The sequence below is a fragment of the Rissa tridactyla genome, chromosome 1, assembly GCF_028500815.1.
Source record: "Rissa tridactyla isolate bRisTri1 chromosome 1, bRisTri1.patW.cur.20221130, whole genome shotgun sequence".
In the NCBI taxonomy this organism is placed as follows: Eukaryota; Metazoa; Chordata; class Aves; order Charadriiformes; family Laridae; genus Rissa; species Rissa tridactyla.
Genome location: NC_071466.1, coordinates 83,633,381 through 83,660,951, shown reverse-complemented (window position 1 = coordinate 83,660,951; position 27,571 = coordinate 83,633,381). Strand labels below are relative to the sequence as shown.

Sequence of the window (27,571 nt, the reverse complement as noted above, 5' to 3'; positions counted from 1 at the left end):
TAGCCCACACCAAATGCCAAGTGAAACCTTAACATCTGCATAGGCTTGCTTTCAGAACGGGACACGGAACATACTTTAAATTAGCAGTTGGTCACATCTGCCTCCCACCTCAGAGCATACAACATGAAAGCCTGAGCTTTGAAACAGGAGCTTGACAAACATAGCAACACAGTAGCAAAGTGAAAGGCAAGGCAGCAACTCCTGCTAGTGCCCATGAAAGAACAGCACGATAGTTTTCTGAACCATGATAGGTACAAAGTAAAGCCTAAAATGAGGCATAAAACTGAAGAATATTACATTTATATTTTGTTGATATAGTCTTCTTTGGTAATTTTTATGATCTATGTAAAGCACTTTACATACAGTTTAATTCTACTGTGGCACAGTGTCAAGTTACTCGGGTACCTTCGTGGTGACAAAAAGCAAGTAATGAAATTAGCAGTATGTGTGCAGACTGAACATCCCGGGAACTTACCTGGCAGCACACTTCACCCGCCACATCAGCTGCATTACCTGCTTCTAACCCCAGGCTGCAACTGCTCTCCTCTGCCTTCTCCCAAAACCGGTCGTACTCAAAACCCTGTACCACTCTTCACATTGGAGCCGCCCACTCTTGAAGGCAAGTGCAAGGAGTTGCCTTCAGTGGAGAGATTTTCCTATCTAAGTATGCACTATAACTACACTAATATAATTTCCCTAATACACAAACAAGACCCCCTTAATTTGGAACCACAGCACACATGAGTTATGCAAACAGCTACGCCAGTGCCAGCTATTACTGCCCATTAACCTGCTTTCTCAGCTCAGCTCCTCCTCTGCAGGAGACCGCCTGTGAAGTCTGCTGGCAGACTTGCTCCTGTGAACACTCCCTAGCCTGCTTCAGTCAGTTTTCCACATTTCTTCAGCTAACCTAAGCCATTTTGACTGAATCAGGTTAGAAAACATTGATATGAGTAGCTCTACAAACAGCGACCAACAAATGACAAACAGCTGAGTGCAGAAACCTCTTTCATCCGTTCAGATGGATAGGAATCCCATCAAAAATCTGATCACTCAAGAACATTCAAGGAGTTTTAGATTCACACCAGTAGTATAACTATACCATTAAGCTTCCCCTAGCCACGTAAACCTTTAAATATTCCATTCAAAATGAATTTTGGGGCGCCACACTGGTTAAGTCTCTATATATTTAAGACAAGTAAGAACTACCCTCTTACCCAATCTGGTTCAAGTTCTTGCAAGTCTCTTGGCACTGCTTCAGCTTAAAAAAAAATAATCAGATATAAAAATAAGAAAGCAGTAAAAGAGTAGCGAACAGTAGAGAAGAGGGATGTCAAAGATGCACGTTACTGTAATTGAATATGTACCAAAACTTTTTAAATTTTAAGAGATACTGTCCAAGCGAGTCATGGCAATTAAAGTGTCAAGAAGCTACTTGAGAAAATTTTTTTGGTTGTTATGAAAGCAAGACAGTTTGTAGTGTTATATCCAATAGCAGCTTCAAATAATTTTACAAAACAGTTTATTCACATAGACTACACTAACTGGACCTTCAGAGCTTCCACGCACCCCCCTCACATCTTTTGAGAATCATCACGACGTATCGACAAGGCAATACCAACACTATTAATAACCCCTACAGGCAGAAACTGTCATTTTAACAGTTAAACACAGCGACACAAAAAGGTTTAAGCTCTCTTCATCATTTGCCTTGTATTCACAGGTACCAACAGTGGAACAAAACCAGATTTGCGATACACACTCTAACATTCCTGCTATTGAAAGGATTAAGGGTGGAGTTTCAGGCAGCATTCCAAAATTAATCTCTTGTTAGATGGTCATTAGTATTTTGCTGAATTGTCTTTTTAGAAAAACAGAGTCAAAGTCTAGAATGAAACATGTTTGCAAAGTAGATTTTGATCTACTTAAGAGTCTGCAAGAAATTCAAAACTTCTGTAATTTCAGAAAGACTAAATCTTACAAATGTCTTGGGGTGGGGTTTTTTGGTACCACAGAAATACATTTTAAAAGAGTAGTACTACTAAATGGTAATCTTTAGACATAATGATAACCAAATCTGCATATATTCGTGCCTAACATTTGTTTAGCAACCATTAAGTTTAACAGAATCTTTACAGAAGCTTTCCTAAAAAGCAGAACCCAAATTGCTAAAACCAAGGTAATCCTTATCTTTTCAGTTCAAAAGCTTTAACACACCAGTACACTCTGAAAAGTGCGTGACAATGAATGCCAACAGTAGATTTCGCATTCCCTTTGGCCTCTTAAGCCTAAACTTGCCGTTTACATTTGAAAGATGACTCCTCATAGCTACTAATTTCTGCAAATCTGGAACAAATGTGTTGAGTTTTGCATTACAGGTAAGTCTGTCTTGACATAGCAGAAGATTCTGAAGGCCAGAGTTCTAGTCATGGACAAGGTTTTGATGACAATCAAGACAAGAATTACCTTTCAATACTGAATGTGTTGTCAGATTTCTAGAAACCCAGTTCTCACTGAATTCCTATTTCCAGAGCTAAGGCATTTAAAACTGTCTAGAGAGACATTCTTCAAGTCTGTAGAAGAAAAGCCGATGATACAGAAAGCGTTTCTCTCCCTATGTTGTCAATGATTCCACCTCTCATTATATGCACACATAGTGATCTCAAAAATTCTCATCAAGGACAAACAACAGGTTTTAGACAGTCAAAATCACACATTTACACAGCAGCCACTGTGAACTTTATTAAAAAAAGATGTGTTTGCCAGTTAAACTGCCATCACTTTGTTGACTTCTTCACTTACTTGTAGAAAATCAGTTCTTTCATAATGGCTCTGGAAATCATTTATTGCCAGGTAAATGTTGAACCACTGGCAATGTATGCTCTCCTTGGAACTCCGGCAGTCTTACCATGAAAAGAGTACACCTTCGCAACACCCAAAGTAAGCAACACACCTTTCATTCAAGCAACTAAGTCATTCTTGAGGCAGATGTCATGCTAGCCAAAACCACCTTTACAGTAACAACCTTCTCTATCACGACAGTTCCACAAAATGAACTGCCATTTGGGAGGAAAAAAAAATCCATAAGATACCAGTTACGCATTCTCTCCATGTAACTGTGTAGTCAAGTCTTATTTCTCAGGCTGGAGAGGTTGAGCTAAAATGAAATACAGCATGATGATCTATCTTCATGAAAACGTCCTGTTGCTAATGCGTCTGCTTTTGCCTCATCTCCTCTTTAATAGTCCTATGCAGTCCTATGCATTAGAAGTCAGAACAAGGCTGCTTCATTCATCTGGAGTCAGAGTTATAGTCAATCCTCCAAGCAACTCACAAGGCAGTCTATACCCATCTCTGAAAAGAAGTTCTCTGTTTTTAAGTAATCCAACCATCACAGAAGATACTTCCCTATTTTTTCAACTCCAGTTGTTTTAATTTCTTTTTCATCTTCATCTTGTAGCCACGTGGCAAAACAGCATTGTCATGGGCTATGCATAGTAGGATTTAATCTTTATTAATAGCTTCAGTAGATTGCCCGAGGATTTTTAGTACTGTAGTAGGCTTCACATGCAGCTACATAAGCAGATTCTGGGAAGAAATCATCATGGTATTCTGCTAAAAACCTGAGAAGAAAGCACACAAAAAAAGAACAGAACATTAACTATTTAAGGTAAAAGCTATTTTCAAATTAATTTTTAAGCTTAGCAGAACAACAGTCTGGAAATTGAGAAATAACACACTTTGAAATTTGGCATATAAAAAGCTTGCCCTATTTTTACAAGTTTTACATAGTACGAAATAGCTTTCCCCTATAATTCTGAAATCCAAATAGCATTAAAAAAAAAATTACTCAAGCTCAATTAAAAAAAAAAAAATCCAAAAGTTGAAGCTACACTTGGAAAAGAACACAAAGAAGTATCACCGAAGAAAAAAAAAAAAGTGGAGAGATCTTTCTGCAACTTCTGTCAGTCACCTGCTCAGCATACAATTTCCACTTACATCAAAACCAGGATTTTCAGTTATCACTATATCAGTATCTCATACAAATGTCCAGTAACCATTAAGTCAAACTCCATCTTTTAAGGTAAGTAAAGCTATGATTTGTTCTTTCATATGCCTGTGCATTTAGAGGCTCCACCACTCGTGAGTATCTGATTTAAATATGGCTCTCAAACACACATCCTTTGTGAATCCAGTTCCCTAATTTCAGATTTCTACAAGCTGCTCCTCAAACAGTTCCTCCTTATTCAAACAGCCAAGCACCCAATATTTTGTCTTCCTGCTCTGCTAACACACAACTCTTTCTTTGTTTTAGACTGAAAACAAAAATAAAGTGCTGCTACTAACATTAGTAATAAACAGATAAAATTACTATAAGCTCTCTGCTCTCTAGTTGGTATACAAAGATACCATGTATAAAAACGGGGGCAAAAGTGCAAAATGTTTCTTAAACCCTGAAGTACGCGATCAAGTTGTACTTCAGAAAAACACACATAGACATTCAAAAATACCTGGATATTGAAGATCAGCATCAATAAACATGGCAAAGCGTTAGCCACAGGTTCTCTGAGTTAGAGTAGGAAACAATGGAAACAACAGGAAACAATGTCATTTGCAGAATCCAGTTTCTCTCAAGAACCACTGGCTAGGCAGATGACGTCACTACTGGAAGCTACAAATACCAGTTTTGCATAACCAATACGCAGGACGTAGAAAGTCCAAATTAAAAAAAAAGCACAGGTGAATGCAATTAAAATAGTGCTTTTCCAATCTCACCCACAGCTACACTGCCTGAACTAGGTACGTCCTCTGATCTTAAGAAAGCCAAAGCATCAAAGAATACTGACAATATTCTCTACATAAGACAATCTAAATTTAATCATGAATATATTAATTGCTGAGAGCTCATACAGAAAGGTTACAGCACAAAAATGCAGGTAAATGAAAAAACGTTGCTTTTTCCCCACATTTTTCCCACACACAATCCTTGTACTTAAACACAGGTATCAAACGAGTGCTAAACTGGAAGAACAACTGGTTAAATCCTACTAATTCTAGGAAAAGCAGCGAGAAATACATGCATTTTTAGAAGAAATCAATCCTTCAATGTGTCACCATTTATTTAGAAGGCACTTTGTCTTGCTTATTTCATAGGAGTTCTGTAATTAACAGTATAGAGGGACCTAGGGTGGTTTCTGATGTAAATGTTTCAGGTTTAATACATGCAAGCGAAAAGGCTGGACAACCAATACACTTCCAGCAGATCACATGGCAGCTTGTTTTTGTTTTTAAACATTACCGAAGGAACTGAGCAGAAAAGGCTCCGTTATGTGACCCGCAACAGTGTCTAATCAAGCACATAATTTCTGGCAATATTCAGCTGGGACAGGTTCTGCCAGAAGGGAGAAAGATCTCTCATATTCAAAGCAAGGATTCAACTGCCTCTGCCACAAACTGACATGACATAAGCTATCATAATAAACTTGTAAGAGCTAAGTAAATTTAAAGTTCCACAGAGTCTTCATTCACACAATCCGAAGTGCATTAAATACTTTAACATACAACAGCTTCCAATTTTATTAAACAGCACAAAGCAAAAAGGATTATATAATTAAGGTTTAGAGATAATTTCAAAAAAAACTTTTAGGAAAACTATTTTGCTAAATAAAAAAAAAAAAAAAATGGTTTCAATAGTACAGCATGTTACAGCTGCATTATACTAACTTCCCAGTCACAGAAATAAATGAAATAAAAACATCCGTGAAATATCTTCCCCTGAAAGAACAAAATGCAACCAACTACTACACAGTGAATCCAAATTAGTTCAACTTTGGCAAAGAATGAGACAGAAAAAATAGTTTTATTCTTTTCTTGAACTAAAAAAAAAAGCATCCAGGACAAATCTAGATTGAAGCCATCAATATTTGATTAATACGCTGTTTGAACCACACAACTTAGTGATTTACTAGTCCTTGTCATTAAGACCATTCACCACCTACTTTTCTATGCTTACCAGGCCATAAATTGCTCTAATACTTTACAAAACTCTTTTTTTTCATGAGAGAGAGAGAGATACCCCTTAGAAAATAATCCAAAGAAACATAAAAACAATTCGCACAATCAGATCCTCCCAACCTTCACTGAAACATGTCATTCACTTGCACTACACACACCCCTTACTCTAGGAAAACCACTACAAAAGAGTACTGAAATCATAGCAACCTAGAAGCTACCAAAATACCTGAGGTCCTCAACTGCTATGACCTCTGACTATAGTTAGCTACAAACTACCTTCTAGGATATGGGGGATTGGTATGAAGTGAGTGTAGTAAGGCCTAAAACTTCACAGACTTGAGTCTAACTTTTAACATACGTAGATTGCACAAGATTAAGATGAGCCACAAATGGAATTTAATTAATAATTCTTCATTAACACATATTAATGACTTCAAGAGATAAACAGTGAGTATAAATTACAGGGGCTGATCAAATTCTCAGTGTCACTGGCTAACATTCTGTAAACACAGCACCAAGTGCCAGATCATATGAGGCAGTATGTTTTAAACATCAATAAAACAAAGGGACCTGTAGAGGACATCGGGTAGCTGACAGTTCCAAGAATTTTAAGGGAAAGTAATGGGAAACAGGTTCTTTTTCTCTTACAAATTTCCTGACTTTTGCTTAAGATCATCAGTCATAAATGCCAGTTTGGTGCAAGCTAAAGTGACAGCTGGTAAAGATGAGAAATTTTAGCTGAGATGCTTTAAAAAGAAAAAAAAAAAAGCAGGCAGAATGCATACACTCAAATGTACATCTCTGTTCTTAATGTAACAGTTGTGAAAAACAAAATACCTCTGAGCTAGCAGATACAAATTACTTTCTGCAGAGAAGTGGGAGGAAACAGGCAAAACAACACAAGGTCAGCTTCTGTCCCAATCCCTTGTGTATCTGTTTACAAAGAACAGTGGCCCCTCTGAAGCTGCTTTCTATTCAAACTACATCGCAGTGCAGAAAGCTGGCACAGAAATATTAGGAGTCTCATAAGACTCCTAGCTACTGGATATTTCACTAATGCTTTGCTCTTGGAAAAGCTGAAATAGCACAAAGATCAATTTCACTGGCACCTGCAAGTCATGAGCCAAGATTTAAAAACAGAGGGAGCCGTACTTAGCAAGCAGAGCCAATGTTCTGCTATAGATCAGAAAGCACTTTGCTATTTAGCTATTCAGAAATTGTTTCATTACTTTTAACTTACAAATCTGATAAATTCAGTGCATTATTGCCTTTTTTATTTTTATAATTTTTACAGAGTTCATATGCATACACCTACACAGTGAAACTGCTCGCGAGTAACTGAGTTTTGAGATGCACAGTCCACACAAACATCCTGATGTAGAACTGTACAGTTTTTTCTCATCAGCAGCATCCACAAAAAGAATTCATATGCTTTACACTCCTCCTTGGAACATGGAGGTAACAAGGCACAATGCAGTTATTTCCCTCTCTACCACAGGCTCCTACGAGAGCAACACTTCAGAAAGTACTAGAGGGGATGGAGACAAGGGAAACAGACACGTGGGCAACCTAGCTTGAAGAATTCCTATGTTCTGATCTTCAAGTGTAGCAGTCCATAAGCAAGCTTACCTCAGGTGACTGCAAGCAATTACCTCACAAATATACTACCATCTGGCTGAGAGTTACGCAGGCAGACCTACCAAGAAGAGGCACAGAACTACCGTTATCCACATTAAAAGGCCACTTGACACTCGGTTTCTCAACCAAGTCACTGAATTAGTATGAGCTTTAAGAGAATCATCTGGTAGCGAAAATATCCTTGTCTTGGCAGCATCACCACAATGTATTACCTGAACAGTCCCTGCATGAAGAAAGAGACTCTTCTAAACATCAGCTACCATCACATGAATAAACTCAGGGATGGTCTGAAAAGTGTGGCAATTATGAAGAAGGGAAAACCTTAATAATTTTAAGAAGGACAACCTCAACCATAAAGGTATAAGAATACAGAGTTGAAATGAAAAGTTGCAAGGAAGGTGACATCTTACACACTTTAGCTACAACTCTAAGTTCTAGAAGGTAAGCAGATGCTTTAATGAGATAAGTGGCCTGGCCTAGATGTTGCTTGAAAGGAAACTGTAAGCAAATTCCTTTAGATAGATCATTAAAGAGCATGATGGGTCCTAACTCTATGAGTCACTCATCAAAAGAAATGTCATTTGCAGATTAAGAAGCTGCCTCCTCTCCAAGACTAGTACCCCCAAATGCAGGATTTGAAAGCTAAAAGGCTAGGTTTCACACAAAAGCATATGCCACCACCTGTCCCCCACACCCTTCAGTTGACAGGCATGTCTCCATCTGGAAGGCTCTTCAGGACAAAAGCTCACCAACACAAAGTTCATCATAACCCCAATGCAGTCAACAGAACACGTGAAGCGAAAAGTTTCAGATGTTTATTCTGACATCCAGTGCCTCAAGAACCATGCCAAAGGAATCAACAGGTTTGTTTTGCTGACTGGACTCTTGTCCCTCTTCCATATTCAGAAACCAAGATCATCTTTCTTGGCTTTTAAAGGTCAACTGCAGAGAACTCTGAAGATGCCAAGCTGCCAACATAACATTTCAGGTAATCAGGCTGAGTGAGTGAAAATTAGAAGTGGTAACTTCTAGTAGACCTTTTTTTTGAAAGCAGGTCTACAAGAGCTCAATACAGGAGTCCTCAGTTGGTCTTGAGGATGAAGACCTGTTTTTGACAAGGCCAGCAGAAATCCAAGAATCAATTCCTAGAGCTGCCTTCTAAAAAAGCTACCATAACACTTAAAAATATCTTGGACAACGCCTCACTTCTGATGCATGATCCAAACCTCTATTATTATGATTAGGAATACGCTCCTGATTCAAATACCCAGGCACCTGATGATTTGGTAAGCAGAAGGAAGAGAAGCAATCCCCCATGGTGCAGTTTCAGGAAATATATTTGGCAAAGCAATCAAACCTTAGTCAAGAACAACAATAAGCACACACGAGCAGATTCTGCCTACTGAAAATAAGAACCTGTACAATACCAGGCACTCATTGATTCAGCTTTCAACGTAAAGGTGCCAAAAGTTTGAGAGGACCCAGAATGGCAGTCACCTTTCTACCCATTCAATGAATACAGCAAAGCCCAAATACAACAATAATGCCTTAAAAAAAGGCATATACATTCACCATGCAAGTAGAATTCCTTCATTTCAAAGTGTTTCAAACAGTGCTGCTAAACCCACACTTGTCCATTAACACTCAGAACCTTGATTTTCTCATATTTAGGCTCCAGTTCCATAAAGTTTTCTAGTACGTCATAATTTCTATGCTGCACAGGTACTTTTTGTCAAGTAACCAGTTAATCCCAAAATTGAGAGGCAAATACAAAAGCCATAATCAATATAAGAAACAGTAGCTGAATTGCATTCTTTGTGATCTTTCAAAAAGTTATTTTTAATCAATTGCCATCTGATAACTTTAAGACACAATGAGTAGAACTCTGTCACAAGCAACTTCACCTAAATAAAGATGTTTTCTTTTCCATTCACCATGTGCAATGGTTCATTTTTTCATTCTCAGAAAGCCACTAATAACCTCTCATTAACTGCACATTAGCACAGACTAGCGGTCATAATTCACCACTGCAATTACATATAATAAAATTACTATACTCAAAAAAAATGTTGTGCTTTCAAAACCAGATATTTATTTCATAAGGTTACTTCAAACAACTTGTCATCTTTCTATATACACATTTTATTATCACAGCCCTCTAATTTCGTCACATTCTGATTTGGCTTCTTTCCCATAAAATATTCACAGAATCACAGAAACTTCAGAGCTGGAAGGGACCTCTAGAGATCATCTAGTCCAGCTCCCCTGCTAGAGCAGGATTGCCTAGAGCACATTACTCAGGACTGCATCCAGGCGAGTCTTGAAAATCTCCAGAGAAGGGGACTCCACAACCTCCCTGGGCAGCCTGTTCCAGTGCTCTGTCACCCTCACCGTAAAGAAGTTTTTTCTCATATTTGATCAGAACTTCCTGTGTTCCAGCTTGTGCCTGTTGCCCCTCGTCCTGTCACTGGGAACCAATGAAAAGAGTCAGGCACCATCCTCCTTCAACCCACCCTTTAGATACTTGTATGCCATAATAAGGTCTCCCCTCAGCCTTCTCTTCTCCAGGCTAGAGTCCCAGCTCTTTCAGCCTTTCCTCATAAGGGAGGTGCTCCAGTCCCTCAATCATCTTAGTTGCCCTTCGCTGGACTCGCTCCAGCAGTTCCCTGTCCCTCTTGAACTGGGGAGCCCAAAACTGGATGCAGTATTCCAGCTGTGGCCTCACCAGCGCAGAGTAGAGGGGGAGAATGACCTCCCTCGACCTACTGGCCACACTCTTCCCTATGCCGCCCAGGATTCCATTGGCCTTTTTGGCAACAAGGGCACATTGTTGGCTCATGGATAATTTACTGTCTACCAGGACCCCCAGATCCTTCTCCTCAGAGGTGCTTTCCAGCAGGCCCACCCCTAACCTATACTGGTGCTTAGCATTCTTCCTCCCCAGGTGGAGGACCCTGCACTTGCTTTTGTTGAACCTCATTAGGTTCTTCTCTGCCCAGCTCTCCAGCCTGTCCAGGTCACGCTGGATGGCAGCGCGGCCCTCTGGAGTGTCGGCCACCCCTCCCAGTTTGGTATCATCAGCGAACTTGCTGAGGATACACTCTGTCCCCTCATCTAGGTCATTAATGAATATACTGAACAAAATTGGACCAAGTATTGACCCCTGGGGGACACCACTGGTTACAGGCCTCCAACTAGACTCTGTGCCACTGATCACAACACTCTGAGTTCTGTCACACAGCCAGCTCTCGATCCACCTCACCGTCACCTCATCTAGCCCATACTTCCTCAGCTTCCTAATGAGGATGTTATGGGAGACAATGTCAAAAGCCTTGCTAAAGTCAAGGTAGATGACATCTACGGCTCTCTCCTCATCCAGCCAACCAGTTATAACATCATAGAAAGCTCTCAGATTGGTCAAGCATGATTTACCCTTGGTAAATCTATGCTGACCACTTCCAATGACTTCTTGTTCCTCAGCGTGTTTGGAGATGACATCCAGAATGAGTCGCTCCATTACCTTCCCAGGGACAGAGGTGAGACTAACCAGTCTGTAGTTCCCTGGCTCCTCCTTCTTGCCTTTTTTAAAGATTGGAGTGATGTCAGCCTTGATTCCACAGTACTACGATATTTTTCTACCCATGGAGCAGAGTGGCACAATAGATACAAGCAGGCTGCAGAACATCAGCAAAAAAAAAATGAGATCTAAAATGAGAGAGACAACTTACAGGATATACTGAGTTTGAAAGATCAGAGGGTTTTTAACAAAACCGAAGTCTTTGACCATCAAGAATGTAGTTTTCCATAATCTGAAATACTACATACTGGCCTCATCTGGGAAAGTGTATTAGAAATTTTAGATGCATTATGTTAGAAACATTTCATCACTTGTTCTTCTCTATTTCATGAAAGTCAAAATACCTATGGCTTTCTGAAGCACTGTACGGTTTTGGTTTGCCTTTTTTTTTTTTCCCTAAAATGCAAATGACATGGACTGAAATTACCTCAGTGAAGATGGGTTGTGCTATTCTGAAAACAGACATGTTATATTGGCCTAATTTTTAAGTATATCCTATTGGTCAACACTCCTGAGAAGCGACCTCTCTGATCCCAAAACAGTTTTCCAAGTCAACGCTGCATTCAAATCAATGGAAAGACAGAAGACAATGGCAGGGGTTGGAAAGAACTGCCCACTGTAAGTGAAGATCAGGTTCATGACCATCTGATGAACCTGAAATTGAACAAGTCCATGGGACCCGATGGGATACACCCATGGGTACTGAAGGAACTGGCGGATGAGGTTGCTAAACTGCTATCATATTCCAAAAGTCATGGCAGTCTGGTGAGGTCCCCACTGACTGGAAAAGGGGAAACGTAATCCCCATTTTCAAAAAGGGAAAGGAGGAGGAACCAGAGAACTGTAGGCCTGTCAGTCTCACCTCCGTGCCTATAGTAAGATTATGGAGTAGATCCTCCTGGAGGCACTGCTGAGGCAGAAGAATAACGAAGAGGTGATTGGGTACAATCAACACGGCTTCACCTAGGGCAAATCGTGCCTGACAAACCTGGTGGCCTTCTACGAGAAGGTCACAACATCAATAGACAAGGGTAGAGCAACTGGCATCATTTACCTGGCCCTGAGCAAAGCCTTTGACACTGCCCCGCATGGCATCCTGGTCTCCAAGCTGATAAAATATGGGTTTGATGGACTGACAATTCAGTGGATAAAGAACTGGCTTGACGGCCGCACCCAAAGAGTGGCTGTCAATGGGTCCATGTCCAAGTGGAGGCCAGTGACAAGTGGAGTCCCTCAAGGATCAGTACTGGGACCGGTCTTGTTTAACATCTTCGTCAGCAACATGGACAGTGGCATAGAGAGCACCCTCAGCAAGTTTGACAACACCAAGCTGTGTGGGGCGGCTGACACACTGGAAGGAAGGGATGCCATCCCGAGGAACCTTGACAGGCTGGAGAGGTGGGGCAATGCCAACCTCATGAAGTTCAACAAGACCAAGTGCAAGGTCCTCCATCTGGGTTGGGGCAATCCCAAGCACCGATATAGGCTGGGCAGTGAATGGCTTGACAGCAGCCCTGAAGAAGAGGACTTGGGGGTGCTGGTGGACGAGAGGCTCAACATGAGCCGTCAGTGTGCACCAGCAGCCCAGAAAGCCAATCGTATCCTGGGCTGCATCAGGAGAAGCGTGGCCAGTAGGTCTAGGGAGGTGATTCTCCCCCTCTACTCCACTCTCATGAGACCCCACCTGGAGTACTGCATCCATTTCTGGAGCCCCTACTACAAGAGAGATATGGACATGCTGGAATGTGTCCAGAGAAGGGCCACAAGGATGATCAGAGGGCTGGAGCACCTCTCCTATGAGGACAGACAGAGAGTTGGGGTTGTTCGGTCTGGAGAAAAGAAGGCTCCGAGGAGACCTTATAGTGGCCTACCAGTATCTTCAGGGGGCCTACAAGAAAGCTGGTGAGGGACTTTTTAAGGATGTCAGGTAATGGTAGGACTAGAGGGAATGGATTAAAACTAGAGATGGGTCGATCCAGACAGGACGTAAGGAAGAAGTTCTTCACCATGAGGGTGGTGAGACACTGGAACAGGTTGCCCAGAGAGGTGGTGGAAGCCCCATTCCTGGAAGTTTTTAAGGCCAGGCTGGATGGGGCTCTGAGCAACCTGGTCTAGTGGGCGGTGTCCCAGCCCATGGCAGGAGGGTTGGAACTAGATGATCTTTAAGGTCCCTTCCAACCCTAACAATTATATGATTCTATGAAACGGCGAAACAAGAACAGGCACCTTCTTGCCTATTTCTCATCACTTAAGCAGCAAGATTTAATCAGGGGTCCTTTGCGAGTAAGATTACCAGTTAACAGAAACCAGTTACTGTGTTAGCTTCCACTGCTTGCTTCTGAGGACTGAACTTAAACTATAAGTGAAATCCAGTGAAACCAACTGGTGAGTTTGTCATTAACATCCATTTCAGAGTGTTATTCTTCTGTAAGTATTACAATTACTTCAGAGCTAAGTAACGTGAAGACTAAGAGTTTTGTACTTAATCTGAGAAACTAATTTTCTTTCCTTCTGCAAGTTCTATAATTGAGAAATCAACTTTTCATGTTCTCCGTGAAGAAATTTTCATTATACACACTTGTAGAACAAAGGGTACAGCTTCTACTTAACATGAAACTCACAAAGATGTATTTGATACATCCTTTAAAAATATATATGTTGTCTGGGAAACTGAGATCAATCTTGTCTAGCAGCAATCTGAGGGCATGACTGGAAAATATTACCCATGTAATATCTCAAAGTGAATTTAATGCATCCATCAAGTACTGAGTAAACTCAATAAAACAAGCTTCTAGACAAAGTGTTATATTAAATAAGTCTCAGTTTCCCAGACCACATGAGATTAATAGTACAAATGTTAAATGAAACTGTAAATTTTATCCATAAAATAATAATACAAAATTAAATCGGTATCTATGCCAGAACTAAATCAGTTCTGTACCACATGAAAGTTTTATTTAAAAATACATAAGCTACTTATGCTTGGACTATTCTACCCAGAATTCAAAGAAGATTCAGAAACAGTTTTATTAATGTGAAAAGACAGCTTCAATCCCTTGTCTGCTATTAGAAAAATAAAGAAACGGAGAGTACTTCAGCTTGTTGCTCAAGAGCAATTCACTAAAAGAAATTAGGCAGTCTTAAGTAAACTGACTGCTATCATCTAATGCACACAGACTGTATAGCACAGTTCTTACCTTTCATAAGGTAAGCCAGAGCATAACTGACAGAAAATATTTTTAATAAACATCCATTAATCCTTTCATTCCCAAAAAGGAAAAGACAGAATGTGAAAACTGAAGAACTAGTACAAGATGCCACCTCAGCCTCAAGTTTTCTCTTGTTATGAGAAACAGATAATGCAGAAGTATTTCTGTGATACAAATAAATGCTGAACAAGCTTCTAGAAAATGTAATTGTTTGTCCACTTTCAATGACATACAGGACAAAGAAAGTAATACCCAAATTAAAGATGTCCTAAAGTCCCATGAATACATGTTGGGAAAAAAAAAAATCAACCTAATAATTTCCAATAGTTTCTATGTTACCTATATGAATACACAGCAACGCATACATGACACTGGCTTAGAAAGCACTTGAAAAAACACACAGCCCTCAAATACTTTGTTGTACCAGATATGCAATACCCACACTATGCTTGCATTGTGGGACTCGTTTTGGTTTAGTTGTAGTCTGGTCTTGAAGACTGAATGCCTCCTAGTACTGGAGCACGCTTCTGGTTAAGTGTTTTCCAAAAGGAATCAAGCTTGTGTATTCTGAGCGCTCCACAATGCAACACAAAGCACAGTAAGTGGGGACTACCAAGAGATTTGTTTCAAAAGCACCTAAAAATGCTGATGTGGAAACATCTTCTGCCTTTTTTTTGTTTTTATTTCTATTTATATTTCAACAAGATGGTCAGATGGAAAAATAAGATGCACACAGATACTACCACCAGAACTTTCAGTTTAATCACCTCCCTACTTGTATGGGGGCGGGTCACATGTTTCCTCCTTCCCTCTATTCCACTCCACCACAGCTCATGCATAGAATGGGTATGAAGAAATTGCTTTTAAGATGCTAAAGAGCAGAGACCTGCTCTGACCAACACCAAAGAATCTGAACAGGCAGCAGTCTGATAAGAATTGATTTGATCCACAGTGAGTTAAGCACCATAAATAATACTCACTCCAAGCAAAAATAGGTTTCCAGTAATAAGCACTAATGCCATCCTGTTTAACGTAAAAATACTCTAAATACTAACAATCTGACAAAACCAGAGATGTAAAAAGGAATTGGTAAAACTTAAAAATTACATACTACAATACAAAATTTTTGTCTTGAAGCAAGTTTGACATTTGAGACACCTTTTATTTTCAATAAACACTTAAAGTAAAAATATTTTAAAGCTTTCATCTCCCTGACTTTTAACAGGACTTTTGATATTCTAGTGCCACATTATGCTACTTTTCAGTATGTGGCTACTTAAAAGTCTTTGATCAAAATTAAGTTAGGAGTTCCACACATGTTCCAGATGTTCACAATTTACAACACTTTCTCCTGTAAGTTTTCCTTGGCAAATTTACTTTCCATTGTATTGATGCTGCACAATACAGGGCCACACTAGATATCTAACCACCACTACAATGTCATGCAGAGATATTAACTGGAATTAATAAACAAAGCTGATCATGGTGCAGGTCATATGGACTCCAGCCGTGGAGCCAGCATGGTCAGAAAGAGTTTGGGTTCCTTTACAGGCCACTGCATGGCATAGCTGAGAAATTTTTCAATTAGGGCAGACTTTAATGATGCAACATCAAAACTCTCAGATTATGCTCTCAAAAATAACAATGAAGAATTTGTATTGCTTCATAAAACATGCTTCTTAACCAAGTCAGACTTGTCTTTCTGTACATACTAGCAAATACACTTTTATACTTCAGTTCTCTAGCACTGTGTTTATCAAAACTTTAAGTAGGGAGTTCAAGTTCCCTTCAATTTGAATTACAGAATCAAAAATAATGTATTAATCTTTATTCAAATTGTTATTATTAAAATCTTGTATTAATTTAATCATATTCTTGTAGTTAGAGAAAATGAGTATCTTACTTTAAAAACCCTTTGTCATTCCAGGACACTTAGATCTATGTAACAATGCAAACACTGTTGTGGTACATTGTGTCACATTACCTCAGAAACATTTCGAAGTGTTTTACTAAAGCCTTTAGGTTTTTGTCAGGAAAGCACATCTTCCCCAGTATTTCTGGTAGCTTTACTGTAAATAAGAGAAAAAAAATATTTACACCTGTTCTTTTAAAAGCAACTTCTAATTACTTTTATCCACTATACAGAAAAGAAGAATATAAAAATTTCTTCTCCCTCTAGACTCTACATTTATTTGCAACCTACTCAGTGATCTTTCAAAACCTCACTAAAAGGAAACATGCTGAGAAAGTGAATGCTGCTTGCTTTAATGACGTTTGATAATGTATTGGAAGTAATGCTTGTTTACGTTTGTTAAATGAAAGCTTACAGAGCCAGTAAGAGATAAACAAGTTTATGAACAGCCTAAGAGTTTTAAACAGATTTAAATGTACTCTTTGCCAAGAATAAAACTAAATGTGATAAAGCAAACAGAAAATCACACAGATACAGCGACTGGGGGAAAAAAACCAAAACAAACCAAACACAAAACAAAACCTACCCAACCAACCAAAAACCAAACAAAGCAAAAAGCCCACGCAGACACACAAAACAAACAAAGCAATTTTGATTCAGCAGAGTTTTTCATCAGTTTACCAAACATCCGTAGCAAATGTTGAGATCCATAGATATATGAGGGAGGTGGTGGTTGGTCACTTGGTGGATAATTCTCTGGCATCAATTTCCAGGACAAAACCTAAAAGTAAGACATGAAAACATCAGTTACGAAATTTTTACAGCACCATAAATAATTTAGCCTGTGCAGAACTTCAAAATCAAAGATTAAATTAGTAATACAAACAAAACATAGCCCTATTCTGAGGTCAACAAAACCTTTAATCATTGAATCTAGGGCAGTAACATAAAAATCTGTTACCTCATTCAATTCATTGTTTCTTCTACCTTCAAAGCCAGTAAAAACCGCACTCCCCTCTTTGCTAGGAGTCAAAGTTATAGGTGAAGATGATCCACTATGGACAGGGGTTTCTTCAGAAGGGAAGGAAAAAAAAACCAACAAAAGAAATCAAATAAATTTTATTATCTGTTTTATGGAACTATAAGCCATTAAACATAACTAAGGCCTGCTGCTAAAATCTTTAAAGTCTTAAACACTACAATTCAATAAATGCTATCCTGAAGTAGGCTCACAGAAAAGCAGCTCCTTGAATTCTTTTGAGAACTACAGTACCAAAGTACTGACAATATTGCTTCGTATTTCTCCCTTTGGTATAAGCTTCAGAGATAAATATTTGATACAAAAAGTAATGAACTCCTACTTCAATCATTCAGTTCACAGTCCAGATGACATTAAAATAAAGAACAAGACTTAAATCTTATTTAGAGTATAATTTAAAGAGCAAACCCTACTTTTTTCCAGGTGTAAGAAGAGCTTTGGCATAGAAGCTGGGGTCTCAAGATGCCGGCGTTTAGGTTGCGGTGAAGCACTGCTTTCCGATAACCTGTCGCAGTTAGAACTATGGCGTGTAGAACGTCTCAGCGACTGCAGAATTTCAGGTTCAGCTTTCCGTCTTTTTGGAGTGGCTGGCTCCCCTGTTGTAGGTTGGCTGTCAGTTGACTGAGGTGTTGGTGGATTCAACAGAGGAGGACTTGGGGAAAGCTCCTCCTGATTTCTAGGAAATAAAGGCAGCTTTACAGAAGTGAAGAGATCAAGGCTGTTCTTAAAAAAAGAGATCCTTCTAGTTTCACAGATCTCCTTAAATACTTATTCAAATTAGACAGTCTCCTCCCAATGACTATCAAAGTGACGAGACCTTCTTAAATACTATTTTCCACAAGCATATTTATTTTCAAATGTAGAAGTTAATGAACCCAAATTTACGTTTCAATGTAATTTCCCCCCACCACCAAAGCTGTAGCCTAACTGTACGCCAGTTAATCAGATAGAAATTCAGAACCTAAATTCAGGCAAGCAATTCACAGAAAAGTTCAACAGTTTATCAAGACAATTTTTAAGTCAAAGTTTGTAAGAAATCATCCTATTCTGAACACATAACCACATTCTATTGCATTTTCCTCAGGGGATAAGCAGTATTATACTCCATATACCCAACCTACCTGTTAGTATTTGTTGAGTTTTCTTTAATGGGAAGAAAGAATTTTGATGAAGTCACCTTCTTAAATTGAGCTTGTTCATAAGGATAGAGCAAAATTAATGGAAGTGTGAAGTCAAAAGTTATTCTCAGCCCATCCACCATCTCTTTACATAGCTCAACACTACAGAGAAAAGAAAAGGATTAGGAATTTCAAAGTTGCATGTCAAAATTTTTCAGTGCAGTTATACGAAATTCCCTTTCAATACAGATCATTAACATCTTAACTATGATATGCTGACTTCATCACTAAGTAATTATGAGTGATTAAAAGTATACTTAAAGAGACAGTGATTGCTGTTGGTAGCTTTAGACAAATATAAATTTTAAAAGTCTGCTTAATAAGGTCAAACAAAATCATACAATTGTTCTGTTGTTCACGGGATTAATAAAATCTACTTTGCAGTAAATAAAGTTAGTTAGTTTTTCATGTAAGCATTTTGTCTTTCCAAGTTTACTAGGCTCAAAAAAGAGGCACCTTCCAGAAAAACTAAGTACTCAACAGATTGAATCTCTGTCTAAAAGGCATATGCAGAATTTGATCTATAGGCAGTAAGATGCAATTAAGGCAGTGCTTAAGAGATATCCAATGAACCAACAAAACCAGACACATTTGCATTGGAGATCCGTTTCTAATGGCCTGCTCCTCGTAACCAAAGCACTACATTTAGAGGCTACTAGGAATTTTGGTTTCAGCTTGTGTAAGAGACTCATGGTGCTAGGTTGTGAGTAGATGTGCTGTTACAAGCAGAACTAAGAACACTGAGTTCAGCCACCTCCAACATCTCACACCTCTATAAAAGTATTCATGTCTCACGGCTCAAGTACATATATATGTATGGTAACAGTAATTTGATCCTGCCACAACGCCCCACATTAGGAATTCCATACCTCCTATTACCATTCCATATCACCTGCTAAAACTCCTGCCTTTTTTTTTTAAAAAACACTCCATATAAATTGGGTTGGGGGACCATCATGTGCAGAAATTCTATCACATCCAAGAAGGCAAATTAACTTCTGTGTTAGAGCAGTAAGGGCAATACAATAGGTGTCAGCTCAATTTCTCCTACTTAATGCATCACTGAAGTTATACACATTTTCCTTAACAAAGCACCCTCTTTATTGAGGTTCACCAATTCACTTAAACATACACCTTTAAAAATCATAATGTGCACACAACCTTCCATTCATATTTCTGATGTCTCATCTAAATTCTTTCTTGGGAGATTATAGGACATAGAAGAAAAGTATCATTAATCTGCCAAATAATGAAAGATATCAATATAAACCAAGAGACTCACATAGACCAAAATATTGCAAGGAATAGCATAATTACACCATTGAAATAGAACATGTTAAAAGTCAAGATTTCTCTTTGATAAAATACAAGGTTTCACCCCAGTGCAGACTTAGATAGAGAAGCAATCTCATCTAATATTGAGAATCTTTAACATAAGAGAAAAAAACACACCAAAGAAACACCAAACTGCAACTGCAGGGTTAACACACTGCATTTGTAGCATGGTAGAAGAATATACAACTCAGCTGAGAAAACAGTAACCAAGACTCAATCAATTTGAATAAACAAGAGTGGTGTTACTACACACATTGTTTCACCACATATTGACTCTCGGATTTAAGATATGTCAATTAAAAAAAAAAAAACAAACAAATAAATCACCTGCACTTGGAGTTTTCTGTAACTGTCTCATAATTTTTTATCCTTTATAAAACTTGAACCTATTCAGTTTTATTTAAGCAGGGAATTCCCATATCAGATACTCTTGCAGTGCTCAAAAAATTCTTCACATAGACAATAGCAACACATTTTTCCAAAACTGGTCACCATATTCACAAGAACTTACATCATAAAAGGGAATATTGATGTTTTTGCATAATGACTTTTCATTTTACTGTGCTATGGGTATCTGTCAAGTATTTTAAGTCACATAAATAGACACATAAATAGCACAGCGTAAGCTCACAGAAGTGAACAGCCTTAAAACAGAACACGGGCTGCAAGGTTATTCTTCTTGCGACAACAGCACTGGACTAATAGTTACTTACTTCTTCTCTGGTGGCACATAATGAAGATTCATATTAGCATGTGGAGTCATCTGATGGTGCCGAGATCTTTCATTGGCTGAAAAAGCAGCATTAATAGCAAAATGTTTCACATATGACTCCAGGATGGTTATTATATTTGTCTGACAAGGAAGTTTCACTAGCTGAAAAGGAAACAACAAATTCATGCCTTACAAAAACAATTAGTAACTATACCAAGCTAAAACAGGAGCTTGTAACGTACTGACTAGTTTAATAAATTTCTGTTGCATTAAGTTACTTCAGGAGTGATTAATATCAGCACTTAAACTGCATTTTTGATCAATCCTATATAAATATCTGGAGAAACAAAAATATGGTCAGGTTAACAAGCTTACTATATTTACAGCTTTAAAAAAAAAATCTGCATTCTGAAACACAACTGGATACTGAAACGTTACATTCTTAAATATAATGACAACTCACTGGTTTAGCTATAGAGAAGCCTGCTCTCTACACTCTCATTATTCTTCCTTATAATGTCTAAGCTCACCTTTGCAATCGAGTTCAAAAAAACAGTTGCTATGCACAAGAACTACTTTTGACGCCCTCCCCAACTCTCCATGCACATTCATTTCATAGCTTTTATTTCATACCCGTTTTCTTCTATTAATATAGTAACAGTCTTCCTCAAGCTTCTTTTTCAAGACTTCAGGAATTTCTATGTTTATTGCTCTATCTTCCATGTCCCTTTTTGTGTGAGTGTCTTGTTCTTCTTTCTACAATAGGCAAGTGCAAGAAACAATACATTGGTTGTGCTTAAGAATATGCCCTGGTTTGAGGTAAAACAGAACCAACTTCCTGTTCAGTAATTTTTACTTCTTAGCTAGGCCTCTTCTAACTCTCTGAAATTAATGGCATGTTGTGCCTAAAACAGTTTGTTCAGAGTGGTAAGACAGTTTGTGCCAAGGAATGGTATGCGGGGAGGCTCTTGATTATACTTATTGCTATAACAACCAAGGTCAGCCAATTTCGTTATTCACCCTGTTGGAGGGTCAGAAGTGGAAAACTGTAGAGGGGTCCCACCTGCATGGAGAAGCGGGCAGGACAGGTGACCAAAATTGACCAACACGGTATTCCATCCCATCTGCCCCATGCTCGGTATAAAAGCTGAAGGATCAAAGGGTCAACTCTCTTCCTTCAATGGCTGACGTCCGAGGAGGACCCTGTCTGTTCATCTGCCTTTGATCCCAAACCATGTGTTCCTGACTCCATCTGTGGAAACCAGTTCCCACCCGTCACTGGGTCCAGCCTGGGACTTCCCCAGTGCCTGCTGGTGACGTCATCCTGGGAGCTTAATACAGTTTTGTATATACTGTATCTATTTAATTATTTTCCTTTTTATCTTATTATTAATATTTCATTAATCTAGTTTCTTCTAAACTCATACATCTCTATCTCTCCCCCTCCTCTCCATGCACGAGAGGCTGGGGGGGAGCATCTGTCGCCGGCCATTGGCCAATTTGGCCAAAACCACGACAGAATATTAGTGAAAAAGAACTTCGGTAGTCAGGATACAATATAACGATCAAGTTTTGTCATGCAAAAATAAATATTTACTATATATATTTCAAGTAGATAGTAGCCTTCCTCTAAGCAATTTAACAATACTGCTTTGAAGTCATCTACAAATTTATTTTTTAAAACTTTTTTCTTTTTAATTCAGCATTCACTTAAGTATTTAACACAGAAGACTAAACAGAAATTTGTTAGGTTTTGCTGCTTCAGATCACCCACACTGTAATAGTTAGATTCTACAGACCTTCAGAACAACTGTTTATGCTGCACTTCCTTTTCGATACTGTACAGAAAATAAATGCGGCTTCTTTTTGAAGTCAGTCTTTTATGTCTTAATTTAAGACCAGAGTTGACATGCCTGTTTCAGTAAATACAAAAGCCAGAAAGATCCTGGTGCTATCAAGATTTGTCCAACCTGCATAGACCAGTAAAATTTTACAGCACCCACAAATCTGGATAATCTAGTTTGCTATGTTTTCTCCACATAAGCCTTATGTGTAGAAAGACATGAAAAGAAACAAATGTGTATTTTTAGATTAATATCAAAGAATTCTACATGTATATGACATCTTCTATAATTTTCAAAAGCTCAACCACAGTAAGCACCAGGAGTAAAAAAAATATGCTTTTAATTACAGATAAATAACCAGCTGTGGCCTATATTTCATCTACTTCAATTTTCCAGTTTCAAATACAGATGTTCAAATTCTGTCAAGTTAAGGAGCTCACGAATATACCATTTCTGTCCTCTCTTCTATGTCACTTTCTTCACTTTTTATTTCTTCATCTGTTCCTTCATCACTGTCGTCAGAAGAAGAACTACTTATAGCTGTGTAAAAGAGATTTCACGTATTTATCTCAATTTATTACATTGCAGAAGTTAAGACCAAACAATTTCAGGCCTCAATGCAAAAAAAAAAAAAAAACCCACAAATCCAAAACCCAAACAAACACAAACCATCCAAAAACAACACTCCCCCCAACAAAACTAACAAATAAAAAAACCCACAACTAGCTTGTTATATTTAATGAGGATGAATAATTCTAATTGAATTAAACACACAAGTATTATTTACAGCACACAATAAACATTTTAAATATGTATGACAAAGTTTACAGGAAGTGTTTACAGGAAGTGTTCTCTAATTCCTCTCTAATTGAGAAACATTCACTTTTAAAAGCTCCCTACATTTCTGAACACTCAGATCTTTCCAATTTTTATCGGACTTCAGTTCTGGACAGGGGATTAATGTAGACATCATCCAATGAGAAGGTCTGGATCTGTGCACTGACAGTTGCCAGAACATCAGCTAAGTGCCAGCCAGTGTTCTTGTTGGTTTTCAAGCTACGAAGCAAAATGCTATGAAATGAAAGAGCTGACCCGAGAGTGAAATCAACCAGGCAGCTGACAAGAAACAGCCCTTTGTGCCAGGTAGACAGGGGAAAAAGAAAATCTTATTGCCCCCTGAAATACATAGAAACACTAGCAGGGAGTCCATCTTGTTTCCTAACACCAAACAAGGAAAACTGAGGGCTTCTTGCACCTAGTAATACTACACTAAACAAAGCAGAATTGAGTGGAACTGACACATGGAAAAGCCTCTGGAACACAAGAAGAAAGGAGATATCTTAATAGATGCTTAGCATGAAACATAGTGCTCACTCCCCATCCGACTGCCTCCGTATATTTCAAACGGGACTGTGACACTCTCATGTCATCCTAATAGGAAGTTACAGCATGCACTGTACCCCTAGCTCAAAAAATTAAAGGCATCACACCAGTTATTAAAGAATAAAAACAAGCTCACAGTTTTCGCTACTCTCATCATTTTCTTCAGCAGGAAGGCTTTTTAATACAGAGTCAACACCAGGCAACCTGCAACGTCTCTTCTTTCTTCCCTTCCTTCTCCTACAGAACATAAAACGGTTCACTGAAATTTGGCTAATATTATTTAATTTGTTTATGATAGCTAATTACATTACATGCAAATACACAGGAAACGTACGTTTGAGGTTTTTTTCATTAATTAATGTTGAAATAATTTGGACAATGCTTATTTGAGAGTGGAGACCTTAATGTCTGTACATTACCTCATATTTGTGTTCTCGAGCAGATCCTCAAGCCATGGCCAATCAATATTAGATTATTGCCTTTGGCTGAAAAATACTTCAGTTTTTCCTAAGTTACTTTTCAAGTACTTTTCTTTGGGAAGATGTAGATCCAATATACAGGCATTTTGCAGCAGTAGTTAAGAATTGCATAATTAAATGTTAGTCATTCAGAGTGTTGTTTAATAACAATATGTAGGTATCTACCTTAGTATGAGAAGAGTAGCTCTAGAATGCACTGACTGTACTGAGTAGATATCTACGATCTACAGCATGAGCTTAGAGGCCAAGCTCACTTGGAGACACCTGGATGTATCTGTGTGAGTCTGAAAATTAATCTCTCATTCATTTTGAGACCAAAAGAATTTCTTACATGCGAGCCACAGCCTTCCGTGCCAATTTACGCTGTAATCTGCGGTTTTCGTCTGTGTCACGAAGAACATGATCTTCAGCTGCCCATCTATCCCAGCTAAGGATAGGTCAAAAGAAAATTATTAACGGCTATGAATATATGCCACTCATGATTACTAATGAATTAATATACATTAAATCTAAAACGCACTCTTTTAATGTCATTCAGAAGCAACATCTGTATCACAAGGTTTGCATCCTTGCATATCCACATGGCTTCAACTCCCGTGCTACTATCTAAAATCTCTCAAACCGTGACTTAACACACGATGGGGTTTGTAGCATCGACACATGCTATAGATCACAGTCAAAGACTGCACTCACATACTGACCTTGACAACCAAACAATCCAAGTCTAGATTTAACAAAGTATAAACTCTCTCATTAATGGAAACCTAAGAGCCACAAGTACATGCCAAAGACAGATACCCCATAAAGTTTAAACACACCTACCAAACTGACACACTGAAATTTAGGGATACAAACCAATGGGTCAACATGAGCAAGCATATTAAAGGCATTGAGAAAATCAAAAATATTCATGCAAACATTACAGTCCTTTGATATTCTGTGCAATGCTTTTCTTTACAGAATAAAATAGAAGAAATGGAAGAACTGAAACCATGTATACATGTTCTTACCTTCTGTTCCAACCGTTAAAATGGATCAGATATTCTGGAATCTTTCTGCCTTTCTCATCTTTTCCAACAACAATATCAACAATCTGAAACAAATATTGAATAGCATGTATTAAAAAGCTTGAGAGAAAGTCAGCTTTCCAGTATTCAGGGAATTTATGCACAAAGAAAAAAAAAGAAGTGTTTATTTATGGAAATGAAATATACCTGTAATTTTGCCAGTGCATACTGATATAAGCAGAAGATATGGATTATACTAAATGGTCAGAAAAACTAGCTTTTTTGGTTGAGCACTTTTTAAGTTGGGGACCGCTAACCATCTTTATCCTGTCCTCAAATGTTCCATGTTTCAGGACAAAGGGAGATGCGAAAAAATGCACTATCACAATATGGATATGCAGGTATACATCTGGGCTACTACTGTTCTCCTGTGTGCTGTCTCTTCATGCCCTCAAACCAGGAGACAAGAGAGATCTATATGTAAACCTCAGAAACACTGCTCTCTTGAACACTGAATCTTAGCCACAAGACATTCAAAGGCCTTGTAAATAACTGAACCTTTGTTTTCTCCCTCTTTCACACATAAAAAATGTGAAAGACCAGTCTGAAAGGGCCTGCACCTCAAAAGACATTCCAGGTAGATCATGAAGAGCCGCATCAGGACTACTAATACCAAAAGAATCATGTGGTCTGCACTTGAATGGCTCTCAATAGACCATGTATCTCCAGATGCATGCAGTAGTTAGGCTACTGTAATTTCGTGGAGTCCAGAATTTAAGAACTATTGATAGAGTCGAGGACAGTTATGCTGGAGTTTGGGTTTTTTGAAAGTAAAGCAGAAAATGTACTATCACTTTTTGCACTCAGGTTATCTCTAGGGCTGGCAATTAAAGCTATTGGGGTGGTCAGAACATAGGAGTACACATGCAAACAAAACAGTAACCCAAAATATTACAGGAAGGTGGATTTCCTGATCAAAGATGTTTGAAAAACACTGAAAACTTGTAGCAAGAAGCATTAATTTGGACATGAATCCAGTTGCAATACCTCCCTTTTCACCCCTCTCTGTAACAAAAGAAAAAAAAACAATTCTATTTGCAAGTTAGGTACAGATGCCTTAACACTGAAAAACTGTGTCCCACTGATGCCCCGAAACAATATTATATTTACATAAAGCTCTACAATTATTATGACCAGGCAGAACTGAGTTGGTCACCTCATTGCAACACTCAGGGTCCACCACTCCCTGCTTGCTGTATTTCTGTATACTCTCCCGTACCACCTCCTGTACCATTTAAACCCTTCTGAAAAGCCGGAGGGCGGGCAGTGCGGGTAGGAGAGCAGGGAGGGGAAACAAATCAAGCTACGCTACGAAAGTGCAGGAATGAAAACAGAATTTCAGAATTACTTGGCAGGTGTTCAGCCGAAAACGGAAGGCGGGAAACCGAGTCCGACACTTCCAGAGCCTCTCGGCGGCTCCGTTCTCTACCTGACGCGAGAGCAAGGCCCCGACGGCGAGGGCTCAGTCGCCTCTTTGTCACCCGGGCAGCGAGCCGCCTCCGCCCCACGGGGGGAAGGCCCAGAGGCTTGTACACCGCTGCTACGCGCACCCCCCGCCCCCGGGGCGGCGGGGCCGGTGTGTGTGTGGGGGGAAGAGAGCCAAGCCCCGCCAGCGGGCCGGGCTGAAACGCCCAACGGGCGATGACGGCGGCACAAGGACGGGGGGAGGAGAGGCCCGGGGGGGCCGGGCACCGCCTCGCTTTGTCTCCCAGCCCCGTGACGGCGGGCGGCTCCCCCCTCCCCGGGCCGCCCTCCGTTTCCCGCAGCAAGCGCTGCCGCCGAGAGCCGCCTCTCCCCCACCTCCGCCTCGGCTGGGCTGGCGGCCGCTTCCACCTCCGCCTCCCGCCCGGGGGCGCGCGCGCAACCCCCAGCAGGCAGCGTTAACGGTAGCAACGGCGGCGAGTCGGGCCGCGCGCCGGCCCCGGCCCCGCCCCCCCGGTGCGAGTCGGGGGGGAGGGCGGAGAGAGGGGGGCTTTGAGGGGGGGAAGGGGGAGGGCAGGGTCGCGCGCGGCGCGTCACCTTGGCATCATAGAGGACTTTGGCCTTGGTGGGGTCGGGCTCGAAGCAGAGAACTCTCTCGCCCCGGTGGAACTTAAATTTCATTCCCCGCGAGGTCATTTGCTCATCATGGCGCAAAGGAGAGAAGGCCCGCCCCCCTCCCGCCGGGGGAGGGGCCGCGCACC

The 27,571-nt window shown here is 39.6% G+C and overlaps 1 protein-coding gene across 3 annotated transcripts; it reads right to left on the bottom strand.

Annotated features, from left to right (window-relative positions):
* Positions 1 to 1,505: 1,505 nt before the first annotated feature.
* MSL3 (MSL complex subunit 3) lies at positions 1,506 to 27,571 on the bottom strand. Of its 3 annotated transcripts, none has more exons than XM_054192427.1 (13): positions 27,408 to 27,569; positions 25,332 to 25,414; positions 24,653 to 24,748; positions 23,979 to 24,079; positions 22,908 to 22,999; positions 21,249 to 21,371; positions 20,617 to 20,777; positions 18,512 to 18,670; positions 17,804 to 18,066; positions 17,313 to 17,422; positions 17,033 to 17,132; positions 16,424 to 16,508; positions 1,506 to 3,623 (listed from the first exon to the last, which is right to left on the bottom strand). In XM_054192427.1, the coding sequence occupies exons 1-13, from the start codon at positions 27,504 to 27,506 to the stop codon at positions 3,524 to 3,526; spliced, it is 1,572 nt and encodes a 523-aa protein (XP_054048402.1). In that variant the 5' UTR covers positions 27,507 to 27,569; the 3' UTR covers positions 1,506 to 3,523. The 3 variants fall into 3 exon arrangements, with proteins under 3 accessions (XP_054048402.1, XP_054048418.1, XP_054048410.1); XM_054192443.1 differs by lacking the exon at positions 27,408 to 27,569 and adding an exon at positions 26,737 to 27,177; XM_054192435.1 differs by lacking the exon at positions 16,424 to 16,508 and having other exon boundaries at positions 27,408 to 27,571.

Bases quoted from the DNA above. Each gene is read 5' to 3' on its own strand.
- MSL3 (XM_054192427.1), bottom strand. From the start codon at position 27,506: ATGACCTCGCGGGGAATGAAATTTAAGTTCCACCGGGGCGAGAGAGTT. The intron at 17,133-17,312 runs GTAACAGATTTT...TCTTACTTTTAG, and splicing joins GAAACAATGAATTGAATGAG to GTTTTGTCCTGGAAATTGAT. The intron at 16,509-17,032 runs GTAAACTGATGA...TCTTATTTACAG, and splicing joins ACATTTGCTACGGATGTTTG to TAAAGCTACCAGAAATACTG.